Source organism: Lichenostomus cassidix, chromosome 8 (assembly GCF_008360975.1).
Source record: "Lichenostomus cassidix isolate B80296 chromosome 8, HeHo_3.0, whole genome shotgun sequence".
In the NCBI taxonomy this organism is placed as follows: Eukaryota; Metazoa; Chordata; class Aves; order Passeriformes; family Meliphagidae; genus Lichenostomus; species Lichenostomus cassidix.
Window position 1 is genome coordinate 8,119,164 of NC_139489.1, and position 27,358 is coordinate 8,146,521.

Here is a 27,358-nt window from a genome sequence, read left to right on the forward strand (position 1 = left end):
TTTCTCATCCCTGGCCCCAAGACTTCTATCTATTTTCAAATACTGCCTAAACCTCTAGACAGCTCAGGGAGATGTAGCATGCACAGTGTCATGGGATAAAACTGCAGCATCCAGAAAATTGGCCAAAGAGGTTGTTACTCATCTGGGTAATATCCCAGGAAACCCAAGGGCATGAGACAGCTTAGCCCTGTTGATTCTAATAGGAATATATCATCAAAACACCACGTGTAACATCCCTTGATCTCACCCCTCTTGCCCAGTGAGGAACTGTTGATGATGAAATGCAATCTGAACTGGTAGAAGTCACTGCTGGAGCTGAGAAGCTGCTTGGGGTAGATGGGGTAGTTCAGGGGTGTGCAGTAACAGCCTCCAATGCTCTGCTTGTACAGTGGACACAAGCATTTTCCTGCTTGTTTCCAGAAGGTTTGGCCTGTTGCTCTCCAGAAGGCCACACGTTCTCCAGGTCCCACGTTACTCTCCATTAAATAGAGTCTGTTCAGGATTTCTGTCTCAGTGGGCAGTGGGGTGGCACTGTGAAGCTGCGAGAACTCCTCATGGATTTGGCTACAGGAAAAGCAGGTTTCAGCCTGGCATTCACATCCACACAGAAATTTTTAATGCCTATTTTGAGAATTTTTCCTTGTCCCCCGATGTGAACAGCTTTGCCAGATGGAACACTGAAACATGGTCTGTAGGGATAGAGATATCCCATTCTACTGATACACTGCACGCGAATCACGTTTCCTGCAAGAAACAGTGCTTTTTCTCTTTTTTTCTGGTGTGTTTTAGGGAGTGGGGTGGGGGTGAAGAACGGACATTCACAACAAAGGAATGACACAAAAGCTTGATCCTGGCAAATGTGATTGCATAGGCCTCTCCCTGGGTTTAACAGCCTAAATTTTCAGAGAAACTGAGCCTGTAAAAATTCCTTGAACAGCAGAGGGAACAGTACATGCTGTGTGTCCTGAAAATCAGAATAGATTGCAGGTGCTTAAATATAGATTCAGGTGCTTGGCTGTGGGCAGACAAGAGCAGAATAATTCTAATCAAGGCTTGAAATAATTTCAGTAGTAAAACATAGGCTAGGCCAAAGTACTGTGATCCATTTGTAACACTGCTAAATCAAAACTAGCTTTGGTAATTACTTCTTATTTTGCCTAACAGCCAACACAGATGGCTCCTTCTCTGCTGCATGCTGCATGGGTAAAAAGCAGCCATGCACTTGAAAAGCTATTAAAAAATAAAAGGAAAAGTCATGTGGAAGAACGACTTATTGTAGCTAATAAGCTAATTATACTGCTTGAGGAGGCGCTTTCTTCTTCACTCTTCATGGGATTTGCCCCTGAAATATTAGCATAAACATTTCCCAGAAATACCATGTCTATTCTATTAAAGGCAACAAAATGGAACTCAAAATATTTTTTATTTTTTGTTATATTTTCCCTTCCTGCTTTATAACAGACTAGATTGAAACAAGATTTGCCCTCTGGTTAAGTGTGTTGTGCAGCTGGGTTACGTTGCAAGGAACGAAAGGGACAGAAAAACAACTCAAGTATGTACACCTTGCTTTGAGAACAGACTTCTGCTCCCACAGTAAGAAGATGCTGTTTTGTGTAAGAGCTCTTTAACCCAGTAGAAAAAGGCGGAACAAGAAGCAATGGATGGGCATTAAAAACCACAATGAATTCAATTTGAAAACACTTTACAAAAGTTTGATGTGACCTCCCCAGAACTGATGCAGTTCTACATGTTGAGAGTCTGAATGTGGTTGCATGGATTTGAGTTACTCTCGCAGTCTACCCTTCACTTCTGTTGGCAGAGATGAACATGTGCAGACATATGTCCTGAACCCTTCAAGTATAAAAGGTTTTGATGTGTTGTGGAAATAGGTGGGCAGCTAGTGGAGAGCTAAGACTACTAATAGCTTCCCTGAGGGGAGAGAGGGAAATAGGAGCATCCTCAGCCTGGATGTGCTACCAGAGATTCCTGTGGGGAACAGCTGCTGGGACTGGCTTTGCTGTGGAGAAATATTCACCTTGTTAGACATCAGAGCACTGCACATGAGTGCATCCCTCAGAAAACAGGCTTCAATGCTTCTGCTGTTTATACTGCCAGCTTGGTGGCAAGAACAAAGCATGCTTTCATCCTGGGAGAGGATACCACAGAGATGCCACTGATGCTCAGTAACCCCATCCTGTCCCAGGACCTGTGGGCTTTGGCTGTCTTGGGCACTGCTCTGCTTCTGAGCTGTGTGCTTTGACCTCAGGTAAAAGGAATTGGTGTCTTGAACTGTGGTGCATCTTCCTGGCCCCTTGGCAGAGAGGTCAGCAAGAGTAGGTAAAATATGTCTTAACTTGCCTTGGATTTGTTGAGCTTGTGGCTTTGAGAGTTGTGGATATCAAGCTGCCTGTCCAAATGGAAACTGTACAGTGCCAGGATGACCATAGGTTAAAGCTGTAATTTGTTAACTAAGCCGAATTTTGTGCTTCAACCTGAGTCTTTTCAACAACAGCAAACACTAGAGGAATTGAACTGCTTTGGGTGAAAAATATTGTTACCAGCAAGTTATTGACCTTATATGTGGCAGCAGAGTTGAAAGATTTGGGCCAGTACAGCTAAAAGAGGTTGCTCTCACATGGATGTTTGCAACCCTGATGTAAAAGATTAGATCACAAACGAGGCAGGGAGTAGTATCTCACAGGATTTTATCTTGGACTTCATTTCAGTTTACTCTTTCCTTCTTTTTAATACAAACTCTAAATTTACCAAGTTTACATATTTTCCTTTATTCTACTAAAATGAGCAGAGAGCTGAAATATCACCCCAACTGAGCATAACCTAATATAATGTCAATCTGAATTAATATGGAAATGAGCTATTTGTTCCCATCTTCTCCACAAATGAATCCACCTTCTTACTCAGCCTTACAATGGGAAATAGCATTCACAACTTTCTCTTCCTGAGCCTTTTTAACACCTGTGAAGTAGATCAGAACTTTTCTTGGTAAAACTGAAAGAAGGGATTAATCTGCAAACTCCAAAGCAAGGTTTCTGCTATTAGTGAACCTTTTTCCTCTTGGAGCTCTTGTACACAGCAGGTGCCTTGTGTCCCTGCTGAGAAGAAAATCTGATTGTTTTTCCAATCAAATACATTTTCAGGCAATATAACCAACCTAAAAAGGGATAAAACTGACAAAATTAAAAGCCTAATTCAATACTAATTGTTAGAAATATTTTAAAAATATTTGAGTGGCATGTGTGTCTTTTCCCCACTGTTCTTACACTGCTGCATCTCTTCTGTAGTTTTTAGCTACAAAGGGGACTTATGCTTCACTGCCATATAAAAAGAGGGATCAGCCCTGGGGTGGTAAGGAATTAGATGGAGGAAAATAGGCAGCATCTAAATTATTCCCAGAAGAGTAGAAAAGATGTAGAAGGACTTTGATTATCCCAAAGGAGCTAGGAGCAAGAGAGGGTGAGATATAGAGCTGCTGCTGAGGAGAAAGTGTTCAGCACCACCTTTGAGGAGTCCTTTGGACATTTTGTCCAACAGCAGGGTTTCCATGCTGTGCCTCTCTAGGTTTATCCCAAGCTCTCTGTTGTTAATTTTCTTTTCCATTCCATTCTTAGCCTGCCCTGCCTGAAGGCACACCTGGCTTACTGAATGTGAGGTGTTTAAGGAAACACTGGCTGTGAAACTGCGGTGTTCAGTCATGGATTGAACTCGATGATGTTGGGCTGTCCAGCCGAAGCAGTTTTGTGACACCTTGAGTTCATTCTGGGCTCCCTGGGGGTTTTTGGGGTCGGAAAGTTCATTTTGTTGGGTTTCAGTTTCATTTTGGAGTTTTTTTGTATTGTTTTGGGTTCATTTTTTGGGTTTTTTGTAGGTTTTGGGTCCTTTTTTGTTGGTTTTGAGTTAATTTTTTGCGCTTCTTTCTCATTTTGGGTTCATTTTTGGGGATTTTGGGCTCCCTGGGGTTTTTTGGGGTCGGGAAGTTCATTTTTTTGGGTTTCAGTTTCATTGTGGGTTTTTTTGTCATTTTGGGGATTTTTTGTTGGTTTAGGGTCCATTTTAGGCCAGCTTTGCGTTAATTTTTGGGGTTTTTTCTTATTTTGGGTTCGTTTTTTTAGGATTTTGGCTCCTCTGGGGTTTTTGGGGTCGGGAAGTTCATTTTTGGGGGTTTCAGTTTCATTTTGGAGTTTTTTGTGTTGTTTTGGATCCATTTTTGGGGTTTTTGTAGGGTTTGGGTCCTTTTTGTTGGTTTTGAGTTAATTTTTTGCGGTTTTTTCTCATTTTGGGTTCATTTTTGGGGATTTTGGGCTCCCTGGGGTTTTTTGGGGTGGGGAAGTTCATTTTTTTGGGCTTCATTTCATTCTGGGGGTTTTTTTTCTCATTTTGGGTTCATTTTGGGTTTTTTTTTGTTGGTTCGGGGTCCATTTTTGGTTAGTTTTGGGTTAATATTTAGGGCTTTTTCTTATTTTGGGTTCATTTTTTAGGATTTTGGCTCCCCGGGGGTTTGGGGGTCGGGAAGTTCATTTTTTGGTTTTCAGTTTCATTTTGGAGGGTTTTTTGGTTGTTTGGGGTCCATTTTCGGTTAATTTTTTGGGGTTTTTTTTCTCATTTTGGGTTCATATTTGGGGATTTTGGGCTCCCTGGGGTTTTGGGGGTCGGCAAGTTCATTTTTTCGGGGTTTTGGATCCATTTTTGGTTTTTTTGGGGGCTGTTTCGGGTCCAGGAGAACACTACAAGCAGATCCCAGTCCCGCTGTCCCTCACGGACCATCCCCGGCCCGCTCGTCCCCTCAGAGGCGCGGCCCCGCCCGGCGCGCTCCCGCGGCGCTGTGAGGGGCGGTGCCGCGCGCAGGCGCAGGCGCGCTCCCGCCGCTGCCCACACTCGCAGGGCGGGGGCGAGCAGTGCCGCCCCGCCGAGCAGGGACCCGCGGCGCCATGGAGGTGAGGGAGGGGGCTGCGGGCAGGGCGATCCCGGCTAGGTCAGCTGAGGGGAGGCGAGGGAGGGCAGCCCTGCGAGGTTCGCTTCATCCCCGCAGGAGCCGCTGGGCTCCCGCTGCTCCTTCGGGAGTGCGGAGGGCAGAGCGCTCGGGAGCCGCGGCAGCCCCGGCTGCAGGGTGCCTCAGCTCTCCGGCACCTTTGGGTCTGGGGGCCCTCACTAAGAAATCCCTAAGTTTCCTCGTGTCTGGAGCTGGAAATTTGTCTCACGAAGGTTTAAAGTGCTGTGTTTCGTAGATAGTGCGCTTTTCAATAAAGAGTGGTGAGTCTGTGCACTCCTGCGGCAGCTGCTTTCTGTTGAGGACATTGCTGGAGTGGGAGAAGAGCAGGCGAAGGCGAATGAACAAGTTCCTAGATGCGATCACGAGAAATCTTTTAGTTCTTGTATATTTCATCCGGCATGCGAACCCCGAGGAGCACTGAAAATCTGCCTGAAGTGTACTTTGCGGTGTTAGTTTGAGCTGGGTGACCTTCTGAGGCACCAGAAGCAGCGGGACAGCCCTGGGTGACAGCTTGAGCTGCTGGCATCAACAGTGCTTGCGATAGCCAAAAATCAGCCCATTCCCCTGACACCACTGGCACTTGTCTGCGAAGTGTCAGATTTGTTCAGAAATAAGCCACTGCCTTTTGTTTTTTTTTTCCCCCGTTTACAAGTTGACTTGTAAACTCACTTCTAAAAGCCTCTATCATACAGGGTTTTGCCTCACAATTGGCTTGGGAAGATTGGCGTACATTCTGATAACTTCAAAGAACTATCATTTGCCTTTTTTTTATTACCTAAACAGAGCTCCTCTTCATGCCTCCCAGGTGCTGGATGGAAGCAAGGCAAAGCACTCCTGCAGAGCTGAACCTCTTTCACTGCAGTTCTAAAGGTGTCTGGGTTTGGTATTGGCAGCCTTCCAGGTAAAGCAGGGTGCCTTGTGCACTTGAACCTTCCTTGGTTCTTTAAAGGTCTTTTCCAACCAAAGTGCTTCTGTGACATTATTTCATGCTATGAATGCTATACCAATACTCCATAATGATTAAAAAAAAGGTATTTACTGCTATGAGGAATTTCTTCTCTTTTTCCAGTACCTTCCTGGTAACAAACGTTAAAACACTGGTACAAATCTTACGTGACATCACATGTGACAATACAGTGGAGTTTAATGACTTAATTTTAGAGTTGAAAGCACAGAGGAGGAGAAAATAAGGAAAAATCAGTCTTGCTTCAAAGTTTAAAAACGCATTAAGTTAGATTAACGTCTCCAAACAAGGCTGCTTGCTGATATGGGTGTATGTTGTGTGGCTTTTTTTTTTCCAGTGACAAATATGATTATCTGATTGATCGTTTGTGGGGTGTGGAGCAAGGGCAGGAAATGGTATTGCATCTGTACAAAATGAAAAGTCTTCTAAGAAGTTTTTGTCTTTGGCAAGGGGAGAGGCAAGGGAGCTGGGGTGAATTAGAGGACCTACTTGGTGATGCAGAGACAGTCTTCTGGAAGTTGTTGATGCCATCAGATGTAGAAGAGAGTAAACAGCTTTCTGTTTAGTAAGTGGCCCTCAGAACCTACTTACATTGTCTACCTCCTTAATTTAAAAGTGCTCTAGGGGTTGGAGAAGCTTTAAGTAGTTGAGTCAAAGCACTATTGCTAGGAGTTTTCTCATTTAGAATGTGTGTGATGGAGTTTAAAATAACTTTGCTGCTAAGTTCCTACTGCCCTGTGATAGTAAGTCTTAAATATGAACTGTCTGCCAGTGGTCAGTAGCATTAAATACCCTGTTTGGCTGTTCTGCTGGATGTGGAAGGAGAGAGGATGATTTTTAGTGCAATAACCAGCGTGTGGGCAATGTTGTTCCTGACAGGGCTCACAATTCACGTTTATTTGTTAGCCCTGTGAAATACACCCTATTTTATCCTGCCATCCATGTGGCTGCCTTGGAGACACCTTGCCCTTGAATAAGAAACTAAAGAGATTACAGTGTGTTTTTAAGCCACCTTCAGTCTCATTTGTTGTCCTTACTTGCTAACTCATGGCTGGCTCAGTACACTTCTCTTGTTTGCCTTTGTCTTTCCAGTGGGAATGATAACAGTTCTTCTGCTGTTTTTCTGCATGATAACTAATGCTTTTAAAGAAATGCATGTGTGCTTGGGGAAACACAGGCTGATTTCAGGAGAAGATCCTGAAAAGTGAGATCCACTCATTGCTGGAGGGCTTGACCCAGAACCTCAGAAACCCCCATTTAGTTTGCAAGGGAAGTGTCTAGCTGGGAGAACTGAAAAGTTGCTCTGCAAATTGCGCAAGCAGGAGATAATGTGACGCTGATTTCTGAAAGTGTGACAGAGGGAATGGCAGAGGGAAGTGTGGAGGTAAAGAGAAAGGTTGCTGTAACCTTTTCCCCAGCATGAAGGGTTTCAGGCAGGTGGTGTCAGCTGTGACACTCTGAGTCGGTACAGCAATGCCGTGATAAGGCTGGACTGATAATTTTTGTCAGACTTGCTCTTTCATGAAATTGGATTGCTTGGGCTTCCTGTGAACTTTTGGATGTTCATTTTAAAATGTTAATGCTCCTGTATATTAGCGAGAAGATGTTGGAATGTTTTTAAGTTCCTCTCCCTTCAAGGATAATGCAGATGAAATGAAACTAAAAGTTTTATTGTAGGTGGAATGAGAAGGTAACTCTGACAGCTAAGAATGAATTGGGGCAAACTAGTGCAAAGACTAATTTAGAATATTCACTTCTTACAATTTTAAAATTAATATACTTAATGAGTATAAAATAATCTTTCTTATTTGACACAGGGCTGTCATGAAACAGTGTATATTCTTCCTTTTCAAATTGTATCTCTCTTGATGTGTAACATTGCAAACACAATTAATCACTACGTAGTTGCTTTATAAAGGTAGTTTGGACTGTTCTGAGCTTCCTGCAACTAGATGGTTTTTGTAGAATCAGCACCTGCTGAGTGTGTCCTGTTTCATTATGAGCTGGACATCTGCAGGAGTCAGTGTTGATGAAGAAGGGAGGGTCCAAGAATGGTGTGAGACACTGAGCTGGGAGGAAAACTAGACTGAAGTCTGTTTTCATTTTGTTCCATTGAAATTGTAGGGGTGTGCTTTTGCTGTGTGTTCATATGGAGCCCAGCACAACAGGTCCTTGCAATGTCTTTAGGCTCTGGGTACTATCTGAATATATGTAACAATGTTTTCATGATTTCTGAGGTAATGTGATGGTGTTTTTCACCTGCAGAACAACCTGGCTCAAGCAAGACCCAGTTTTGAAGCAGTGGTGGTACTTGGACTCTGCTTTCTTCCACTAAGATCAAACACTCAAACAAGGTATTTTCTTCTTAATAGGAAAGGGCATTTCTACTGTGTCCTCCAAGTGCTTCCTGTTACACACATGTGCTTCTTTTCCAAATATACTCTTCCTTCCTTTGGGAAGCAGATTAGAATGAGAGGGGGAGTTAGGTCTGGGTAGTGGACTTTAGCATGTTCATATATGGAAGCAAGATGAAAGACAGCTTAAGGTCTGAATGAAGTGAAACTTGTGGTAATTGTTCCCTTTCTTCTTCTCTTGGCTTTGTTTTCAAGTTTTCTTTACAGCAAGAGGGAAAGGCTGTGACTGCCTTCTCACACAGGCTCTGAATAATGTGTGTGTTAAACATTGCCTCAACACTGAGTTATGACAATAATAAAATTCAGGGGCTTCAACAGAACTGCAGCTAAGACAGAAACTTGCTCTCATTTTGCTTACAGTGTGGATTTTGCTGGTTACATTACCCTTCAAGCAATAATCCTAACCTGACTGGAGAAGGACAGATCAGAATTTGGAGACATTTGTCTTGGACCTGATGTGTCCATGGGCCATTTCCCTGCAGAGCAGTCCATCCAGTCCTTGAGCTCTCTCTCTGTGTTGGCAGAAGTGAACTACACAGTGATGTAAAATAGCAGACCAGAGAAGTAATAAGAATCTAATATAGCAAACATTTCATGCATTATTTTGATGGCCAATTTAGTCAAGACTGCAGGTTAAAAAAATGTCAACTTTTCAGCAATTTGGTTTCTGTATACATGACTAGTGAACTTCCTGTTTTCAGGGAAGCAATTCTCTGTAATTTAGGAATTGAGTCAGACTAAAGGGAATTGAAATGATGTAGTGAGTTATTAAACAGCTGACTGTATATATCAGAGCCAGCTGCTAGAGTGCAGGAGTTGGTTGTGAAGGAATATGTCAGCTGTGCTAAGAGACAGGATTCACATCCTGGGTTTTTTGCTGATTTTAGTCTGTTACAAGCTCTGAAACTGTGTGATATTTGAAATGGAATAGAACCTGTCTAGATATGGCTTGTAGAAGGTCAGGTCATTAAAGTTACTTTTTTGAGACCTTGTGGAAATCAAGCACCTCCTTCAAGTAGACCAGCCTTCTCTCTGAGCAGCTTAGTGTGTGTCATTTCAGTCCCGGTTCTGAATAATTCCTGATGCAGGTTGAATTGAAAAAGAGGAGAGCTCGGATTAGCTGTCAAAGGCTCACCTTCTCTTTATGATAAAATTTGAAACTGTGTGTGTATCAGTTTGAGTTAAAAAGAAGCTTTTTCTTCAGAAGTTGGTAAAATGTGCTTTATATTACTGTACTTAAGAAGTCACATATGACATCCATCATGATAATTTCTGAACATATTCTGCCTAAGACTTGAAAATGAGAGTTTACTCTTTGATGCTTTGAGTGATACCTTTCTAAGTGTTTCAGTAAGTTGTTAAGGAGAAAGGACTTTCAAAATAACACTTGCCTTAAATTTTCAGACATGTGGGTTCTAAGTGGCACTCATAGTAGCTATTACTGACAGATGTGAACAAGAAAAATGTCATGGATCAAAGAAAAAGTACTTCATGTATTGTTAGATGGTTGTGTAATGTTTTCTGCCTTGGAGCTTCTCCCATGTTTTATGGGTCCTTTAGAAATAGTGAAAGGCAGAAAAACTGCTATTCATAATCTTTGTTAAAAGGGAATTGACAGAAGTTCTTGGGAGTTGCTCTTTCAATACCAGTATTCTCATAATTACGCTATTCCTGTGGATTTCGTTTTTTCTGTAGTACAAGATCTTTAAAAGTGAATTTAGTCAGAATTCCTCCTGGTTGTAAAATGTCTTAGCTGCACTTTCCTACTGCCCTGAAGACTTTGAGCTGAGGCTTTAAACTATTAAGGCAAACTTGGCTGGGTGTGACTGGTGTGAAGTGTTCCCTCTTGGTATCTCAGTGTAGAATCATTTAACCTTTTTGAAGATAGGTTAGCTGTACAATATGACAGTGTTTTTATTTAGGCCTTCAGTAACAATATGGAGGTGTTTTTTTCTGCTGTATTATCTTGCATCAGTGAATTGTTATCTCAGACTAAGCTCTTGTAGTATCTGCAGCTAGTAATGTAAGGAAAAAAATCTAAATGCCATAAACACTTCCTGCTTTGGAGCATAAATTACCCACTGCTCTGTGGTTTAGAAAGGTACATTATGGTTCTGTGAGAAATGGTTTTCTTTCTGGACTTCTGGCAGCATAAACTGACCTAGATTGCTCCTCTGATATCTTAACTCCTGTGGTTGCTTTGTTTCACTGAGTGGTTTGAAACTTCCCCACACTTTCCTGCTGTTTTGGAGGCTCATTTTCTTGAGCTGATGAGAAAAAAAATCTGTTTGTAAACCAGCAGAATAGCTCAGAGTGCCCTTGTGAGGGCTGTAAGCACTGTCTGGTATCAGGGCACGTGTTCTGTTGTGGGTTATTTCTGTGCTTTGGCTTACTGTGCTGTGAGATAAGGATTCAGTATAGATGCATTGCTGTTTCCTCCTGTTTTTACATTTATCAAACCTCCCCAGAACTATCTATTGGCACCCAAATTGCCTTTTTAGTTTTTCTCTGGTATTTGGAGGAGAGGTGGCAGCCTGTGCTGAAGACAAGCAGAAAAACTTTTGGATAGATAACAACATAAACACGCAGCATGTGTATTTTCTCCTAAAGTAATTGATTGTTAAAGTCGCCTCTATGTTCTGCCACACAGAGATGGTCAGCAGTCAGCCTGTCCCCATAGCAGACGGTGGGAAAAGGAAAAAGAAAAAAAGAACCAGAGCCACAGATCAGGTCCCTGGGAAGTTTGAAGGTTGGTGACAATTTATAAGCTTTTAATGGTCTGCTTTGCCTCTGCTGTTTTTCTCAGTTTTCTTAGCCAAACATTGGTTTTTTGGTAGAAATTGTGCTGATGTCAAAATGTTTTGTTTGAATAGATGCGAGCACAAATATTGTGAAGCTTTGTAAGTAAAATATAGTTTAGTCAGAAAACTGAGCAGTATAAAACTTCTTAGTGGGCAAGTAGCAATGGAAGGTACATTGCATATAAAGGTGGTAGTATTGTTCTAGGTTTAAATGTTCAAGTTTGTTATACTTAAAACACTGTCTGCAAGTAGATTATGTATGATAGGCATTTCCTGATCAAAGAGTGAATTGTTTTCCACCTGAACAAATTGTTTCTGAGTTTTACATGAAGACAGAGAAGGCAGCTGAGATCCTAGATATTCCTGAGATATAAAACATTACTAGTGTGAACAAGTGTGTGATTTTGATGCTGTTATGAAGTTTACTTTTAATTTTTCTAGAACTTGAAAGAGGGAGATGAAAAATGAAGCATAGCTAAGACTGGCATATCTATTTTAATACTACATAAATCTGAAGGATGCTTATCAGATAAAGAGCTTGTCTTGATGTTATTCACTAAAATGCTTTGACAGATGTGTCCTTTCTTCTGGGTTTCTTTGGCAGACTTGTACAAGCTGACGGCTGAGCTGCTTGGTGAGGGAGCATATGCTAAAGTTCAGGGTGCTGTCAGTCTCCAAACTGGAAAAGAGTATGCAGTTAAAGTAAGTAAAGAGTAAAAGCAGCATTGCTTCTGTCTGTGATCTGTCTTCTCCCTCTGAGTGAAAACCTGCAACAGAGTGGGTAATAGGAAAACCTAGGAAATTTTTGATGCTTGAAATGAGCCTGTTTTATAACTGTTGAGAAAACCTGTGACCTTAGGTGTTGTGCCTCCAGAGTGAGCTGGTGTATCAGCTGCAGATAGAAGTCACAAACAGCAAATCACTGTGCTGGTTAGATCTCAGGCCAGGCTTTCCTCTCATGCCCTGGTTTGGTTGTAGTCCTACCTTTGTCTCTTCTTATGAAAGAAGAGACTGAGTCATTATACAGCATGGCCTACCAAATAGAGCAAGCTTTTGGGTGCTGCTCTGAGTTCAGAGAGCATCACTTACTGTAACAGGTTCATGGAAAGCTGTCTATTTTTTGATAAAAGCCAATCTTCTGTAATACCATTGTAAAGTGTTAGGGCTCATTAACAGATTTGTGGTTATCATATATATTTTTATTAAAACTCAAAAAGATATCTTGTTCTGCACATTGCAATGTTAAAATTATGCAAGGAAAAGCTTGTGGTGGCTGGTCAGTGGCTGTGTAGCGTGAGGATTTAGTTCCTTTCTTCTCTTCCTGTCCTAATTTCTCTTGTCCTTTGAATGCCTTCCAGAGCTCTGCTGACACTGCTCTGCTCTGCAAACAAATGCCAGATGAGAAATTAAACAAACAAACAAAGGTGGAATGTTTTTCTCTAGTGGGCATGCCCTAGATTCAAACCTTGGAACAGTTACCTAATTCCAGAGTTACATGCATAGTTACTGCAGTAATTTTTCAAATATGAGGTCTTAACTCTTTTTCACAGATCATTGAAAAAAATGCTGGGCATAGTCGGAGTCGAGTTTTTCGTGAAATAGAAACTCTGTACCAATGCCAGGGCAACAAGTAAGTATAGTCTTATCTTTGTTTATTTAAAGGGTCTTGATTATTTTTGTTCAAATTTTTATGTGTGACAAGGTTAGAAGCTTTGTGGGTAGTCTCCTTAGAAACAGTTGAAATTTCGACTTGACCTATTCAGAATAAGAATTTCTTCTTCTCTTACCTGTGAAATTTAGGGGAACTATTTACAGAATAAAAGTTACATAACTCAGTTAGCAGCCAGGTCAGTGTAGCCTGATTGTGCTTCAGTGATGCATGGCTTTTGTTCAGATGAGGAATTAACATTTTGCCACTCTCCCCTATGATTTCACCATCAGCAAAAGCTGACCTGATACCAGCTGCTGTGGAAGTCTTGCCATTCCTTTCTCTGATGTGTGGTTTGTCCTCCTCCTTGTATCAGCCTTCCTGCTTTTGCCCTGGAACTCTTAGCTCAGCGAAAAGCTAATTTAGTTCTCATTTGGATCTCTCCTGACTTCATGTAGCCATAGGATGAAGCAACTGTAAAGCTGCTACTCATGTCTGAAGAGGAAGAAAAGTAGTGCAGGCACTGGCAGCATGCTCTGGGAGCTCTGTGATGGGCTTGAGCCAATTCTGAAGCTACTTTCAGATGTCTCTGTTAATCTAGAATGAATGTACAACAGCTGTTACCTGTATTGCAGTGGTGCAGCTTATATTGAGCTTTTTCAAACAAATTCTTAATATAACATGCAGAAATAATTTTAAAACCGACTTGTTTACCAAACTGATGGGCTTATGTTGTGGTGTAGAGAAGCAGACCATGTCTTTCTTCTTTGTGAGGTTAAGAGCATATGGTAATCCACTACACAACTGATGAAGAACTTGATCTCTCACAACCACATGCAGAATTTGGGTTACCATTTCCTACATTTAATGTACCATTTTCTACATTTAATGGTACTGTGTGTACCATTAAATGTAGAAAATTCTGACTTACACATTTGACATCCTCAAAGAAACATGAAGTGTTTGTGCAAAGAATTTACATGAGCTGAACAGGAGTGAGTCTAAAAATGGCAACTAAGGAGCTGGATTTAATATCCTGTTGACAGATGCCTGTCTACTTTGAGCCCTGTGTGTTTTGTTTTGTGATTTCCAGAGAGAAAGAATGCCAATTTAATTATTTTTCTTTTTTTTTTCTGCCTTCAGCAGAAATGCAATGTTTTGAATTATTAAATACAACCTATTACCAGTTATCTTCCTGTCAATTGAGCAGTAGCAGAGCTCTCACAATCCTTCTGAGTGTGGTGTTTGGCCTGTTTCCCATGCTTAAATTACAGTGTGAGTTTGAAATGTGGTTTTAATGCCATAGGCAACAAAAGTTTATTGAGACCTTGGTTTTTTGGGTGTTCCTGGGACTTCTTAGTTATCCCTGCTGAAACTCTTCGTTGCTGTGTGTATACTCTGTGCTTGTTTCTTCTATTTCCTTTTTTTGGTTTCTTTTTTTAAAGGAACATTTTGGAGTTAATAGAATTTTTTGAAGATGACACAAGATACTACCTGGTCTTTGAGAAGCTGCGAGGAGGTACTGTGCAGAAACTGTGCCTTTGTTCATTGAATCATTCTGACTCCTGTTTGCTTCTGTTTTAAAGTTGAAAATGAAGAACTTGTTTAAAATGCTTGAGAATTTCAAGACAAGAAGAAGAGGAAGTATTCCACAGAACTTGAAGTATAGTTACTCTTGAGTATTGATGGGTTTGGTCATGCATTTGCAATCCATTTCTGTAGCTGAGTGATGGAAATGTCAGCTCTATTAAAGTGGAAGGTTTGAAATACAGTCAGTAGGTCACAATACCTTCAGGCAAGGGTAGACACACAGGATGTCAGGTATTACATGTGATTCTAGTGCAGCATCTGTATTCTCTACCAGAGTTTTACCTTGATGTAGGATTGACTTCATTTCGTGAAACTCATGGAACTCTGTTCTGAAAATCATCTTGCCTGTGCCTGGGGTTGCTGTAATTGAAACCAGTTATGCTTGTAGGTGTTTGAGAGCCCATCGGGTGAGTCTGAGTGGTCACTGGGCTCCAGCACTTCCCACTCACCTGGGGAGTGAGAAAGCTGCAGCAAGCACTTTGTGTACTTTCTCCCATTTGCCTGTGTTGCATATAATTACTGTGCCCACTAATTGCATGGTCGTGCAAAACCATGACTTAATGTGGCAAACCCTTCAAAGGAAAACTGAGCTGCTGGAGTATCCTGCTGTCCAGAGAACATCATCTGTTGTTTCTCATCAAGAAAGTTTCCAGGAGCAACTATGTGCAAGAAATACAAATTCTTTCTGCATAGATGCAGAACTACATTTAAAAGAGATGGATGTGTATTTTCCCTGGGTAAAAGCTTTTGTTTAACTTCTCTCAAAATTGCTGTGTCTTTTCATTGTGATTTCCCATAACACTTTGTCTTAATGCACAGACTTCTCTGACAAATTAGCTGTAATGGGGCTTGATTGAGATGAATCTGCATTTGTCTTTTTTCTCATCTCCACATTCTTCCATTAGTTAACCCTCTTCTTTGTGAGTTAGTGTACCTGCATGGCTGCTGAGAGGATAATAATGCTACTCCTGCCCTCTTAGCTACACTTTTAACAGGGTCAACTAGGACTGAAGCTAGTTTTCTTAAAAAAAACCAAACCACCACTGTTTGAAGTGTTTGGCATGTGGTTTGAAGACAGAGACAGGAATTAGGGGTCAGATCTGACACACAGCATATTCTGATGTGAGTGGCATGGCTGGCAAAAATGAGAGCAATAATCTTCAATGCAAGCCTTACTTCTGTAACTCCAGTCTCAGGGCGTGGTATTACTTACAGTGTTGGAGCATAATTTGGGGTTTCCATTTGCACCTTTGCCTTCTTGTAGCTGATGTAATTGAAGGAGATCTGTTCCTCTTTTATCTGTGTTCAGTTCACTGTGATGCGGAGAATCCCTCTAATATCCTTGTCTGACAGCTTTTTATAATTGAAAGAGTTAAAATCCAGCTGATTATACTGAACTTGCATGATTTAAGAGTCTTTTCCTCATTTTTTTTTCCACTGAAATGCATTTTGAGAGGTGCTACATGATGCTTTCTCTCTGATGAGTACTGGAGAGGTAGGAACAACTGTGGCCCTGCTATTCTGTCTTTGTGAAAATTCTGTACGTGGGCTGAATATAAAGTCAGTAGAGTATATTTTCATTGATATTGATATAACTCTCATCTGGGAGAGTTTGGACATCAGCTCTATTCAGAAAGGTAATTTCAAATAAACCACCTGAGTGAAATGAGCGCTTCAGGTGGCTCACTATTGTTTCCTGCAAAGTGTGGGATCTTTTCCACAGGAATGGAAACACTGAAGAATTGTTACTGTTTTCTAAAGGTGCAAATACCAGGAAACCCCTTTGAACCTTATGTCCTCAAGAAATCTGTAGCAAACTAGAAAGTGTTTTTGGCAAGGGAAAACTTACTTGGAATCTAATAACCTGGTCCAAACTGGTCTTCCTCCACCCATCTGACACAGCATGGCTGTGCATATCTGAGGAGTCTTTTGTCCATCTCTCTTCTTTTTGAATGTCCTTCCTCTTCCCTCTCTGAGTCCTCACTGTGGAGGAGTGGCAGTAACATTGATGGTATAAGAATAGAAATTAACCAGTGGGAGATTTCCTTCTACATCTAGAACTGAAGAATAAAAGTGAAATCACCTGAGACAGAAAATGTCTTGGGTTAATAACAAACAGCAGTTACTTCTTGAATTTCTTTGCCTGATTGCTTTTACAAATATACCTCTCTGAATAAGAAAATAGAAGGCAACGGTAAGGCTACTTAGGGGGCTTGGATCTCTGTAGACTGCATCTAATTGGTTTTTGAAAGACGTTTTTAATCTTTTGAAAAGATTGATTGAATTTAGTTTAGGAAGATAAGGAATCAAACCTCCCTTTATTCTTTGTTGAAGGGATGCCAGTGAGGCTCTGCCTGCAAGCTACCAGCCCTTCAGTATATTTTAATTTAGAGGTCTTTTGTCAGATTTTATATCTCTGGGCAAATTTTGCCTTAAGTCACTGTATGAGCCTTGCCTTGATGCCAGTGGGAAATTTGATGTGTATTTAAAGGTTGAATCTTTTTTTTTTTTTTTTTTACTTTGATGGTGTTGAGGCACAAAATTGACTTTCAGTGCAGGGTTTCAGTGGTGATGTAGAAAATCAGGAGAGTTTGAGCATGACCACCCATGCCCTGGGGTAGGTTGGGTTTTGCTGAAGTGTTTATGTATCTCCTTAGTTGGTGTTTGAGTTTTACTGGTCCTGTTGGCAAATCTCTGCTGTCACAGTGTGTGGAAAACAGACTACTCATGTCTTGGGGCAGTAAAAAGTGATTGCCTCTCATGCTGTGCTTAAACTAGAGAGCTGCACTGTTTGAAAATTATGTTCTAGCACACTTAAGTGGTGAAGCTGCTCAGTTGTGCCTTTTTCTTCTTAGTCATTCTCCTCTTTTCTCCCCAGAAGTTTCTTGCTGTGAAAGGCTGTTATAAAGTGTGAAAATGAGGTTATGGATTAATGATACTTAGAACTAGTTCAGCATTCATACTGAGGTTTTCCCTTTCACCTGTTACCCTGACAGGTTCAATCCTGGCCCATATACAGAAGAGGAAGCACTTCAATGAACGAGAAGCTAGCAAAGTGGTGAGAGACATTGCCTCTGCTCTGGATTTTCTTCATACAAAAGGTAAGAGAAGGCTGCCTCCATCTTTGCTGGTTGATACTGTGGGTTATGAAGCACATTTATCTGTAAGTGGCCAGCTTTTGCTAGTGTTTCCATTTACAGCAAAGCCAGATGATTTAAGCTGATTTCCTCTATAATATTGTTTTCATCTTGTAGTATTTTACATAATTGGGTTAAGATGGTACAGCCTTTTCAAGAACAAAACTTAAATCAGCATCCAGGGAGCGTTAACATTAGGGTTGAGTCTGTTTGTTCCTGTTACACAAGCCACTATATAAAGGTTGCTCAGAAGGGATCTAATAAGATTTTAATTTCTTCTTCTTTCAGGTCAACAGAGTTACTTTTTTGTAATTAGTCAGAATTTCTGCTAGTCACAAGACGTGTTGGTTTGTAGTAGCTTTTAGCCCCCACATTTAGACTCTCACTGTTAAACTGAGAGACCTAAGTGAACCATAGTCCTTTGTTTGAAGGTGTCCTCAATTCATTTGGAATTTTGCTTAGATTTAAAAGCAGTTATGTTTATAGGGATTTTTTTTATGTTAAAGTGTTTTTCTGCTGCTTTTTCAAGTTGGGAATACTTTTCTTTAAATTCCAAATTTTCTGTGCAGTGTGGCCATCCCAGAATATATTTTTGGGCTGAATGTGATGGATACTTTTGAAGTCTTCCCTGTATCATGATTACTTAGCTTTGCAGCTTCAGTTGGTGTTACAGTGACTAGTTCTGAATAGAATGGCATGTAACTGGAGACTGTTCATTGATTATTCATTTTGATACATTTTTTCTCTCCTCTTTTTTGCCACTCTGATTAGCCTGGTAGATCTCAGCAGATCTGCTTTTGCTACATAAGCTGATTAGCACTGTCCCCAGTTCAATAAAGGTTTAGTTGTAATCTGTACTTTTAACTCACAGGACTGTTTATATGCTGAGCTGGAATCACAGCTCTGGTACCTCAACAGGAGGTACCAGAGAAGTTAATTTGAGTGTGAGCCCAAACTTAGTTTGGATTAAGAGTTTTGGTAATTATCATAGCCTGTCTATGTGATAACTCAACTTTAAAACTTCAGAGAAGATACTTCTTGAACTCCTGTGTTTAGCAGATTTTGACTTTGATATATGGGGCAAATAAGGAACAGGAAATTTGGGCTGAATATATGGAAAAAATCTTATTTAATGTGCTACGGCTGTAGTGAGTTTCTTAATAGCTGAAAGTCCAGGTAGCCCATTCAAGAGGTTTAACATCAACTCAGCTAACACTTCCTGTATGTTTTTTTTCAGCTTTTAGTTTTAATTCCCTTTGCCCCAAACAAGAGGAGGGTGATTCATTAAAATGGCTGTAGAGCAGCAATCTGATTTCTTGTTGTTTGCTGTGAACTGGGACAGTGGGGATGTGGCTTGCAGAATCAGCTACAGCAACATCCATCCCCTTTCCATTTTATTGCTCTTTCTATGGTTCTTCCGTGTGACATTAAAATAATTAGTAAGTAGGATACAGAGCACTAAAGTAAACAGGAAATTAAAGCAGTTTTATTGCACAGCTTAATGGTGAAGTGCTATAGCTAAATGCTTTTAAAAAAATTGGAATGAGGACAGCTAATTCTTTTGCCAGGAGTAGTTTAAAACTCAGCTGGATGATAATAGTGCCTTACACCCGCTTGAGATGTGTGTGCTTTATTGCTAATAATCTACTGGAGGGGTGTTTAAGGGCAGTTTTCTCAGTGCTCTGCAACTGCAAAATCAAGTGTTACATAATCAGACATTTGAATTCAAACAATAATACAAAAAAACATTGTTGGCTTTCCCATTGCAAGCCAAGCCAACTGTTGGGAGTTTCACTGGCCTTGTAAATATCAGCACAGGCCACCTCAGTGGGTTCATTGTGCCATCTCCTGTGCCAAAACCATGTCATTATGAACACTCTTAATTCCTTTAGACTGGGGCTCTGCTATTATGTTTTAAGCCATGTCTTGTGGAGTGTGCTGAAGAAAAGACATTAAATACTCTCTTGCCTAGAGCTTGGTGGGATTTTCCTTCTTGTACTCTGAAGTAGTGCCAGGAGTGCTTGGAGTGTAAGGTTTTAAATCAAAGCTAGAGTGAAGGTAAATTTACAGGCAAGTTGCTAATTTGATTTTACTTTTTTTTTACCTCTCATGTTCTGTCTTTCGATAGAGTTTGATCATATTAAATTGAGAACTTCCAGAAATTGTGTATTTTGGCATTTGAAGAACTGTTCTACAACACAGAACCACCTTTGCATGTGGATTACATGGATAACTTTGTGTTTCCCTGTTAGGTTTGCCTGTTCTGATAGCAGTTGAATGAAAAAGCACTTTGCTTGTTTTCCTTTAGCTTTTCTTTTGTGTCTCCAACTGAATGTTTAATTTTTCATTTGCTTCAGCAATGAGTCTGTACCTCAAAGGGATATTTTTGTCTGGGAACTCTGGGAAGTTTTTTGCAGGGGAGAGTTCTTCAAGTATTATCTGTTCTGGTAGGAGTTCAGCAAGCCAGTTGACCCATCTGGAAAGAAGAATTTTACTGTGAAAGGCACAAAAATATTTTAATTAAACTGTGTAAAGAATTAAACTTTCCTACAGGTCAGTCATCTCAATATGCTGGTTTTTAGGAGCATAATTAATTTGGGCTAACAAAAATGCTGGTGTGAGCAGGGTCTTATTTGCTTAACAGACTCTCCTGTACAATTAAGGATGATAACAGTATAACAGGATGCAATATTTAACAATTGTAAAGTACAACTTTTAACTTTTAAATTGTACTTTACAGTTAAATTATTATATTTAAGGGGGACAGGTGTGTGTAGCATGCTCAGACCTAGAATATTTCCCAGTCCACCTTCTAATAAAGAGAAGTTATGAGAAATAAAACAAGGGAGTGTCCTTTCTAATGAACATTTGTACTCTCTGCTTAGGTATTGCTCACAGGGACCTGAAGCCTGAAAATATCCTGTGTGAGTCTCCAGAAAAGGTGCTGCTCTGGTCTCTTAACCTTCTGAACTGTATTTTTTAACTTGGTTCCCAAAAACAGTCTTTGTGGTTTTTCTCTTCGTGACAACTTCTGAACCCATTAGTGAACTTCAACTAAATTTAACAGAACTGAAGCCTAAAAGAGACTAAATTCTTCTTAGAGCTGTGAAAATGTGAACATCTGGCTAAGAGATAAACAGCCAACTGCCCTTAGAGAGAGCATGGCAGTGATACCCTAGTGCCTCATCTGTTCTGAGCCAGTACCCAGATGGACAAGCAGCATTTCGAGGCCAGCTGGTCACATTATATGACCAATTTCCCAAGTGCCCTGATGTGTACTGGCACTTGCCTAACCAAATAAAAAAATAATGTAGCAGGGTCAGATGCTGGTGGTGTGGGTGCAGCTGGGGTAGGGCAGGTGAATGTGGAAGGTGGCTGTAAGAGATTGGGTCTTGATAGGGACTCATGTTCTGTCCTGGGTTTTTCTACTTCATCTGTATATATATTCATATATTTTGTATTAATCCCGGTCTTCCTGACCTCTTATTTTTTTTAGATCTCACCAGTAAAAATATGTGACTTTGATCTTGGCAGTGGGGTGAAGCTGAACAGTGCATGTACTCCCATAACTACTCCTGAATTAACAACGCCGGTGAGAGATTTACTGTGGCTTTGTGCTTTTTTTTTCCTGTTGTTCTACCTTAAACCAATTTGTCTTATCTCTACTGCCACTACAACCAGTGTTGGATACTTCATTTCAAGCAAGTGTATGTGTGATGAATACTGTCTTGCTTTCCCAGTGACAGGACAAATACAAAAGCCCAGGAGCTTACAGTATTAATTCTTCTGTTGGCCAGCAAGTGACACATTGGTCCTGCTTATCTCTTACACAATCAAATGGGGAAACTTCTTGTGCACAATTTTTGTGTGCTTATGGAAAGACTTTTAACCCTAGTTTTGTGTTCATTTCCCCATATTAGTGTTCATTTCCCCATGTTTTGTTTTTGTTGCTAAGCCAATGAGCTAAGGAGAATGCAAGCTCTGTAGTCAGTGTGTGGCTTTATAATACACACTAGTTTGAAAAACTACAGTCCTATGCTTTTGCCGTTTACTCTGAAAGAAAAATCTGATAGTGTTGCAGAAGTCTTGACAGAAATCTATTCCCTGATACACTTGTCTGCTAACTGATGGATAAGATTTAAAAACCTGAAAGATATAAATTAGTATATGACCTTGGATTAAAGGTTCACAGTCATATGGAACAGTTTATGGTGCTGCTAAAGAACTGTAGGAGCTTCTGTAGTCACTGATGCCTGATTTCTGCTTTTAGACCAAGCCACTTGGTATAAAGAGTGGAAAATGATAAACCTGAGTTTTGTTTTGATGTGACCCTCCCTTTGAAAACTCAGTTGAATTTGGTTTCCTAGTGTGGCTCTGCAGAATACATGGCACCTGAAGTGGTGGAAGTCTTCATGGAGGAGGCCACATTCTATGACAAGAGGTGTGATCTGTGGAGCCTGGGAGTGATTCTGTACATCATGCTCAGTGGTTACCCCCCTTTTGTGGGCAACTGTGGCACAGACTGTGGCTGGGACAGAGGAGAAGTCTGCAGAGTTTGCCAGGTGAATGTGCATGTCTTGGCCATGTGGGGAGTGCAGAGTTCTCCCGTGAGCTTTGGGTGTAGGACTTGCCATAATGGCACCAGTGGAGAGCTGTGCCTGACCCTGGCAGGTAGCTGGGAGGATGATGTCACTGAGAAGTGAGGGTGGCAGTATAGAAGTTAAATGATACCAGTTTCTAAAGTGAGGTTGGGCAGCTGCCTCTCCTTCCTCCTGCAGTGAGATCTCAGAGCTCCTCCTCATCCTCTCCCCCACCCTGCAATCCTCCCTTGTTCTGTAATCCTTGATCTGGTTTATGGTAGTCACTGCAATTCCTCAGATAAAAGTTGAGCCCCTGGGAGAGTCACCATGCAGGGCCTGAATTTATTCTTTCTAAAGCCTGAGTATTTTAGCTGCCCTCTTATGGGTGGGGTGGGGAGGGGGAAAGTGTTTCCAGCAGACAGTGTATTGTGTCCATCTTAAGATGCACTGAAACACTCTGTGGAGCTGCCTGTCACTCTCCATTGACTCCATAGGGACACTGGATGGTTTCAGTTGTTGCCCTCCACGTTGGGTGAATTCAAGTGAGTGAGAAGTCTCACCTGAAAAAACTTCTGGTTGCAGTGTATTTCAATTAAATAAATTTTCCTTTACTAGAACAAGCTTTTTGAGAGCATTCAGGAAGGCAAGTATGAATTTCCTGACAAGGACTGGTCGCATATTTCCTCTGAGGCCAAAGATCTCATCTCAAAGCTGCTGGTTTGTGATGCCAAAGAACGACTTAGTGCTGCTCAAGTTTTGCAACATTCATGGGTTCAAGGAGTATGTATCCCCCTTTATATTATTTTGAGGGTTATTTTTCTTCCAAAGTGACAAACAAGCTGTTCCCTGTCTCTGAACTTTTTATTAGAGTCCTTGTGTGTTTTAGTGCTCATATCTTGATTAATTAAATGATACACAGTGGCTTTATTTTTTCTGTGTGGTAAATATTTGGATTAATATGTCAGCCTTTAAGTGTTTGTTTTGTTTTGTTTAATTATTGCTTTGTGCATTTTAAATGGCTTTCTTGTGAATAGCAAGCACTGCAGTACACAAATTATTGTGTTAATACAGTAATACAGAATGCTGGTAAATACGGTTATAAAAGAACAGCAGTGTCCTCTTTTGCTTCAGTTCCCAGTTCAGGAAAGAAGGAATAGACCCTCTGGAGAGCTTCCAAAGCTGTAGTCTTGTACCTGCAAGCTGTGAAATCTTCTTGTGAGGGGAGACAGATTATGAAATATGTTTTGCAAACAAACAGTGATTTGTAAGGCCGCAGAGAATTAGTTTATATGCAATATCTATTTGTTGTAAAGATTTGGGGGATTCTCCTGGTTTTTGTCACTCTGGGGAAAGCTTGGTTCCCAGCTGCTAATATATAACTAACTTCTCTTAACTGCTTCTTCTAGCAGGCTCCTGAAAGGGGATTGCCTACCCCTCAAGTTCTCCAAAGGTAGAGTTTATTTTCTACACATTTGTAAACTTGGCCAAGAATAATTACTGAAAGAATGGGTGAGAGTGGGGAGTTGACAAATTAGGATGCAACGTCCCTAGATGAGAACAGAACTTCATAAACATGCAGCACTAATTTTGTTAAGAACATCAGAAATATTAAAGCTCTGAGTTTTCTTTATGATCTAATCTTGCTTGTTTATGGGAAAAGCATTAGAGGGAATTCCTGCAGTGCAGTGTTAATCTTACAGGATATAATGATGGTTTTGTCAGCTTGCTGCCCAGGAGGGGGAGGAAAAGGCATAAAGGCATGTGTTACCCAAAGAGACTGCTTTCTGATGGGTGAATAATCACCATAAACACAGACTTGGATCTGACTTTCATTGTAGTTGGTGGTAATCACAGTATCCATTTACTGGGAGCAGGGCAAGCCTCATGGAAGTGATTTGCTGGGAGATTCTGTATGCCAGAGAGTCTGAGTCACACTTATGTTTCTATTTCCATGTCTGCTGCTGGCAATTCCAGGTGGTTCTTCCCATCAGAAATGTATTTCCTTAAGCCAGAGGTGCAGTTATAGTGGGACTGCAGTTCTCTAAAGAAAGCCAGCAGTATGGCCCTGTGTGCCCAGCCTTTGAGACCATGTTAGGGATGACACCTCAGGTGGCTTCCTGGGTTTATATCAGAAGTCCTTGGCTAAAGGAGGAGTAGAACTGTGGCCATTTCCAAAATCCCAGACTGTTTTTGTCATGTATTGCTGGTCGTCTGAGTGAGGATAAATGCCAGTATTAACTGGTCGTTTTGCCTGCTGTATCAGTGATTTGATAGAAGAAGCAGAGGCACCTGGAAATAGATCCTCTACTGTGAGGGCAAGTGGGTGAAGTGACAGTGTTGAAATTGCTTCCTCCTTTTTCTTCCCTGGACAGGAACAGCAGCACGAAGGACCTGACCCTGTTTGCAGCCGAGGCCATCGCCCTGAACCGGCAGCTGTCGCAGCACGAGAGCGAGCTGAGCGCGGAGCAGGAGAGCACTGCCCATGCTGTGTGCTCCATGAAACTGTCCCCTCCCTCCAAATCCCGCCTGGCCAAGCGCAGGGCCATGGCACATGCCACCAAAACCACTGACTTCCAGCCAGTTCCCCATAAAGCCTTTTAATCTGCCTGCCGGGGGGGGCAAGATCAGTCTGTGTTCTTGTTTGGATTCTCGGCGCTGATGAAAGCTGCTCTGCTTCTGACACTTTGATTAGGAGCTTGCTCTTGTGATGTGACTTGTAACTTTAAGGGGACAGCTTTTTATGGGAATGTTTTTTGCCTGTCAGATTTAGTGCATTAAGATAATTCAACTGATTTTTTTAAACTGCAGAAGATGAGTTGGCTGCGGTATTATCTGAGGTTATAAATCACTAAATTTTCCTCATTTTCTTCTTAGAAGAGCACAGTTTAAAATGCAAACTTGAAAACATCAGGAAAAAACCCGCACTTTGCCTAGAGCATCAAGCCTCTCCCTGCCAATGGCTGCTCTCCTTGATGGCACATTGAGGAGGTGCTGCTGTTAGTGTCAGCAGTAGGGACTGTTCTCAACCAACAGTGCCCTCCTCTCTTTCTGTACACTCAGGAATGAAGATGATGGCTGGGTGGACCTCTTGTCTCCATTACCTTCATTGGGCTTAAATGGAATGAGGATGGTACTGTAAAGGTGCAAGGATTGCTCATGATTCTTGAGATGGAGAGAACCTTGTAATTTTTTTATGGTGTTGATAATTTCTGTGTCAGCATGTGGGGTGAAAACTGGGAGGGGTGGGGTTTTTGTCTGACATATCTTTGCTCTTAACCGTAATGTACACCATGCCATCTCTTATTTAATTTTCTGGAGTTTGGTGTCCATTTTGTCCCCTTCAAACAGTTGCATTCTTAACTCTGGTAACCACAGATGTAACAGACTGTTTATGCAACAGTTTATATTACTGTTAATTAGGGTTTTTAATATGAATGTGGGGTTTTATTATATTAATACTATCCTCAGCTAAACCTTCCTTTCTGTTAATTTGTATTTCTCCATGACCTTTTGTGTGTCCTGGCTGCAGTTCCTAATGTGACTGGATAGAAATCAGTTAATTTTGGTGTGTGAATAATTTAGAAATGCCCAAAGCAGAGGTACAGCTGTACAAAAATGGTGCTGCAGCCGTTGAATTCTGCCTCCTCCAGTAATCTCAGGCTGGGCATCTAGATTTTCGCTTCCAGTTTCAATACTGTAGTGCAACAGAACAAAGAATAATTTGGAAGGGTTTTGGCTGAAAGGCTGAAGATTTTAAGTGACCAAAGGGAGGTCCATGGAGAAGGACGCAGATGTTGAGCACTTTCTGAAACATAAGCTGTGAAAATTGGGCCACTAAGATGCCCATGATGCACCTTAACTTGTCAGCCCTTTCTGAAACCATTTGCCAGGGCTTTGTGTGCAGGGGGGAGGAGGAGGCCCCCAAATGCCAACACAAAACCCTCCCAAGCAGAGTGAGAAGGAATAAAGTAGCAGATGTGACAAGCACTTGGAAATTGAAAGGTCAAAGCTGAATGTCTTTGCATGGCCTGTTCAGAGTGGTTTTACATTATCAGTAATATCAGTGCATACAGCTATTTTTATAAAACATGCTGTATTTTGTGACTAATATTAAAGTTGTTATTTAAAGGTTTTTATACATTGTGCCAGCCAATGAATGATGAAATGTATTTTGCTTTTTTTATTAAAATGCCCTAAGTTATGTATTTAACACATTTGGCAGTTCTTTGTGGTTTTTTTCCTCTTTATTTTTGGTGACATGGAAGAACAGAGAATTACTTCTTTGTGTGACATTGGATTTAAGACAGTTGAAGTCTCTGAAGATTAGGCATATCTCCCTCTTCCTTTGATTTATTTTATTTATCAGTCTCTGATCTCAGATTTCTTCCTGGGAACTGGGAAAAGCGCCCCAAGCAGGGAAGAGGTGTTAACTTAAGCCAATTGTTCTGCTCTCATGTGTAGTCTAGTTCTGAGTATCTCTTGCAGAGTAATTTTTCAGTTTCTTTGGAGGTCTGTGGCTCTGGGGTGGGGAAGGTTGTTTTCCCAGCGGGATGGGATGCAGCACTCCCAGTGCTCTGTGCAGCTCCTGCCTTGAGTGAAATCTGAACAGAGCAGGAATCCCAAACCAGCTGCCAGGCCCTTTATTTGTACTCGCCTTCCTTCCAAAGGAAATGTGCTATATTCACACCAAACACTTTTGGTTGAACTGTGCTTAAGAATGATCTGCTTTTCCTTCCCTTTTCCTCCTGGACAAGAGACATAGCAGAGAGCACAGGAGACCTTGTGGCAGGGGTAAAGAACTGATGTTTCACTGGGGCAGGTCTTAGATCTTTCTTTGCCTCAAAGAAGCCAGATTCTGCTGATGATCCAAGAGGTGCCTCTTTCCCTCTGATGTTTACCTTTCCCTGAGAGTTCAGCATTCTTCAGGTGAATTATCCCCAGAGGGCTTAATTTGGAAGGCCTTCATGATGCTCTTTTCATGTCAGTGAGGAAAAGGCTTCCAGGTGGAAAGTCACTAAATCAGGTACTCTGTGATCTGTCCTTTTGCGGTAGCACTGGGTTTGCTTGTGTCGCCTGCAAGTCTCTTGTTTGGCAGCCTGTGGAGCATGACTGCTTCATCACTGAATCCCAATGCCTCCCCTTTGGGAAGGGCTGAATCTGTGCCATGCTTTTTCAGTTACAGATGATAAACTACACCAGGCAGCTTATCTGGGCTC

General features: G+C 41.3%; 1 protein-coding gene across 7 annotated transcripts; it reads left to right on the forward strand.

Moving 5' to 3' along the window:
• Positions 1 to 5,795: 5,795 nt before the first annotated feature.
• MKNK1 (MAPK interacting serine/threonine kinase 1) lies at positions 5,796 to 26,356 on the forward strand. Of its 7 annotated transcripts, none has more exons than XM_085067673.1 (14): positions 5,885 to 5,909; positions 8,238 to 8,326; positions 11,037 to 11,135; positions 11,792 to 11,889; positions 12,546 to 12,611; positions 12,738 to 12,817; positions 14,281 to 14,354; positions 17,422 to 17,526; positions 20,448 to 20,503; positions 21,059 to 21,154; positions 21,930 to 22,124; positions 22,758 to 22,922; positions 23,549 to 23,592; positions 24,515 to 26,356. In XM_085067673.1, the coding sequence occupies exons 3-14, from the start codon at positions 11,039 to 11,041 to the stop codon at positions 24,741 to 24,743; spliced, it is 1,305 nt and encodes a 434-aa protein (XP_084923799.1). In that variant the 5' UTR covers positions 5,885 to 5,909; positions 8,238 to 8,326; positions 11,037 to 11,038; the 3' UTR covers positions 24,744 to 26,356. The 7 variants fall into 7 exon arrangements, with proteins under 7 accessions (XP_084923805.1, XP_084923799.1, XP_084923798.1 ...); XM_085067672.1 differs by lacking the exon at positions 5,885 to 5,909 and adding an exon at positions 6,443 to 6,537; XM_085067674.1 differs by lacking the exon at positions 5,885 to 5,909 and adding an exon at positions 6,443 to 6,537 and having other exon boundaries at positions 23,552 to 23,592.
• The last annotated feature ends 1,002 nt before the right edge of the window (positions 26,357 to 27,358 follow it).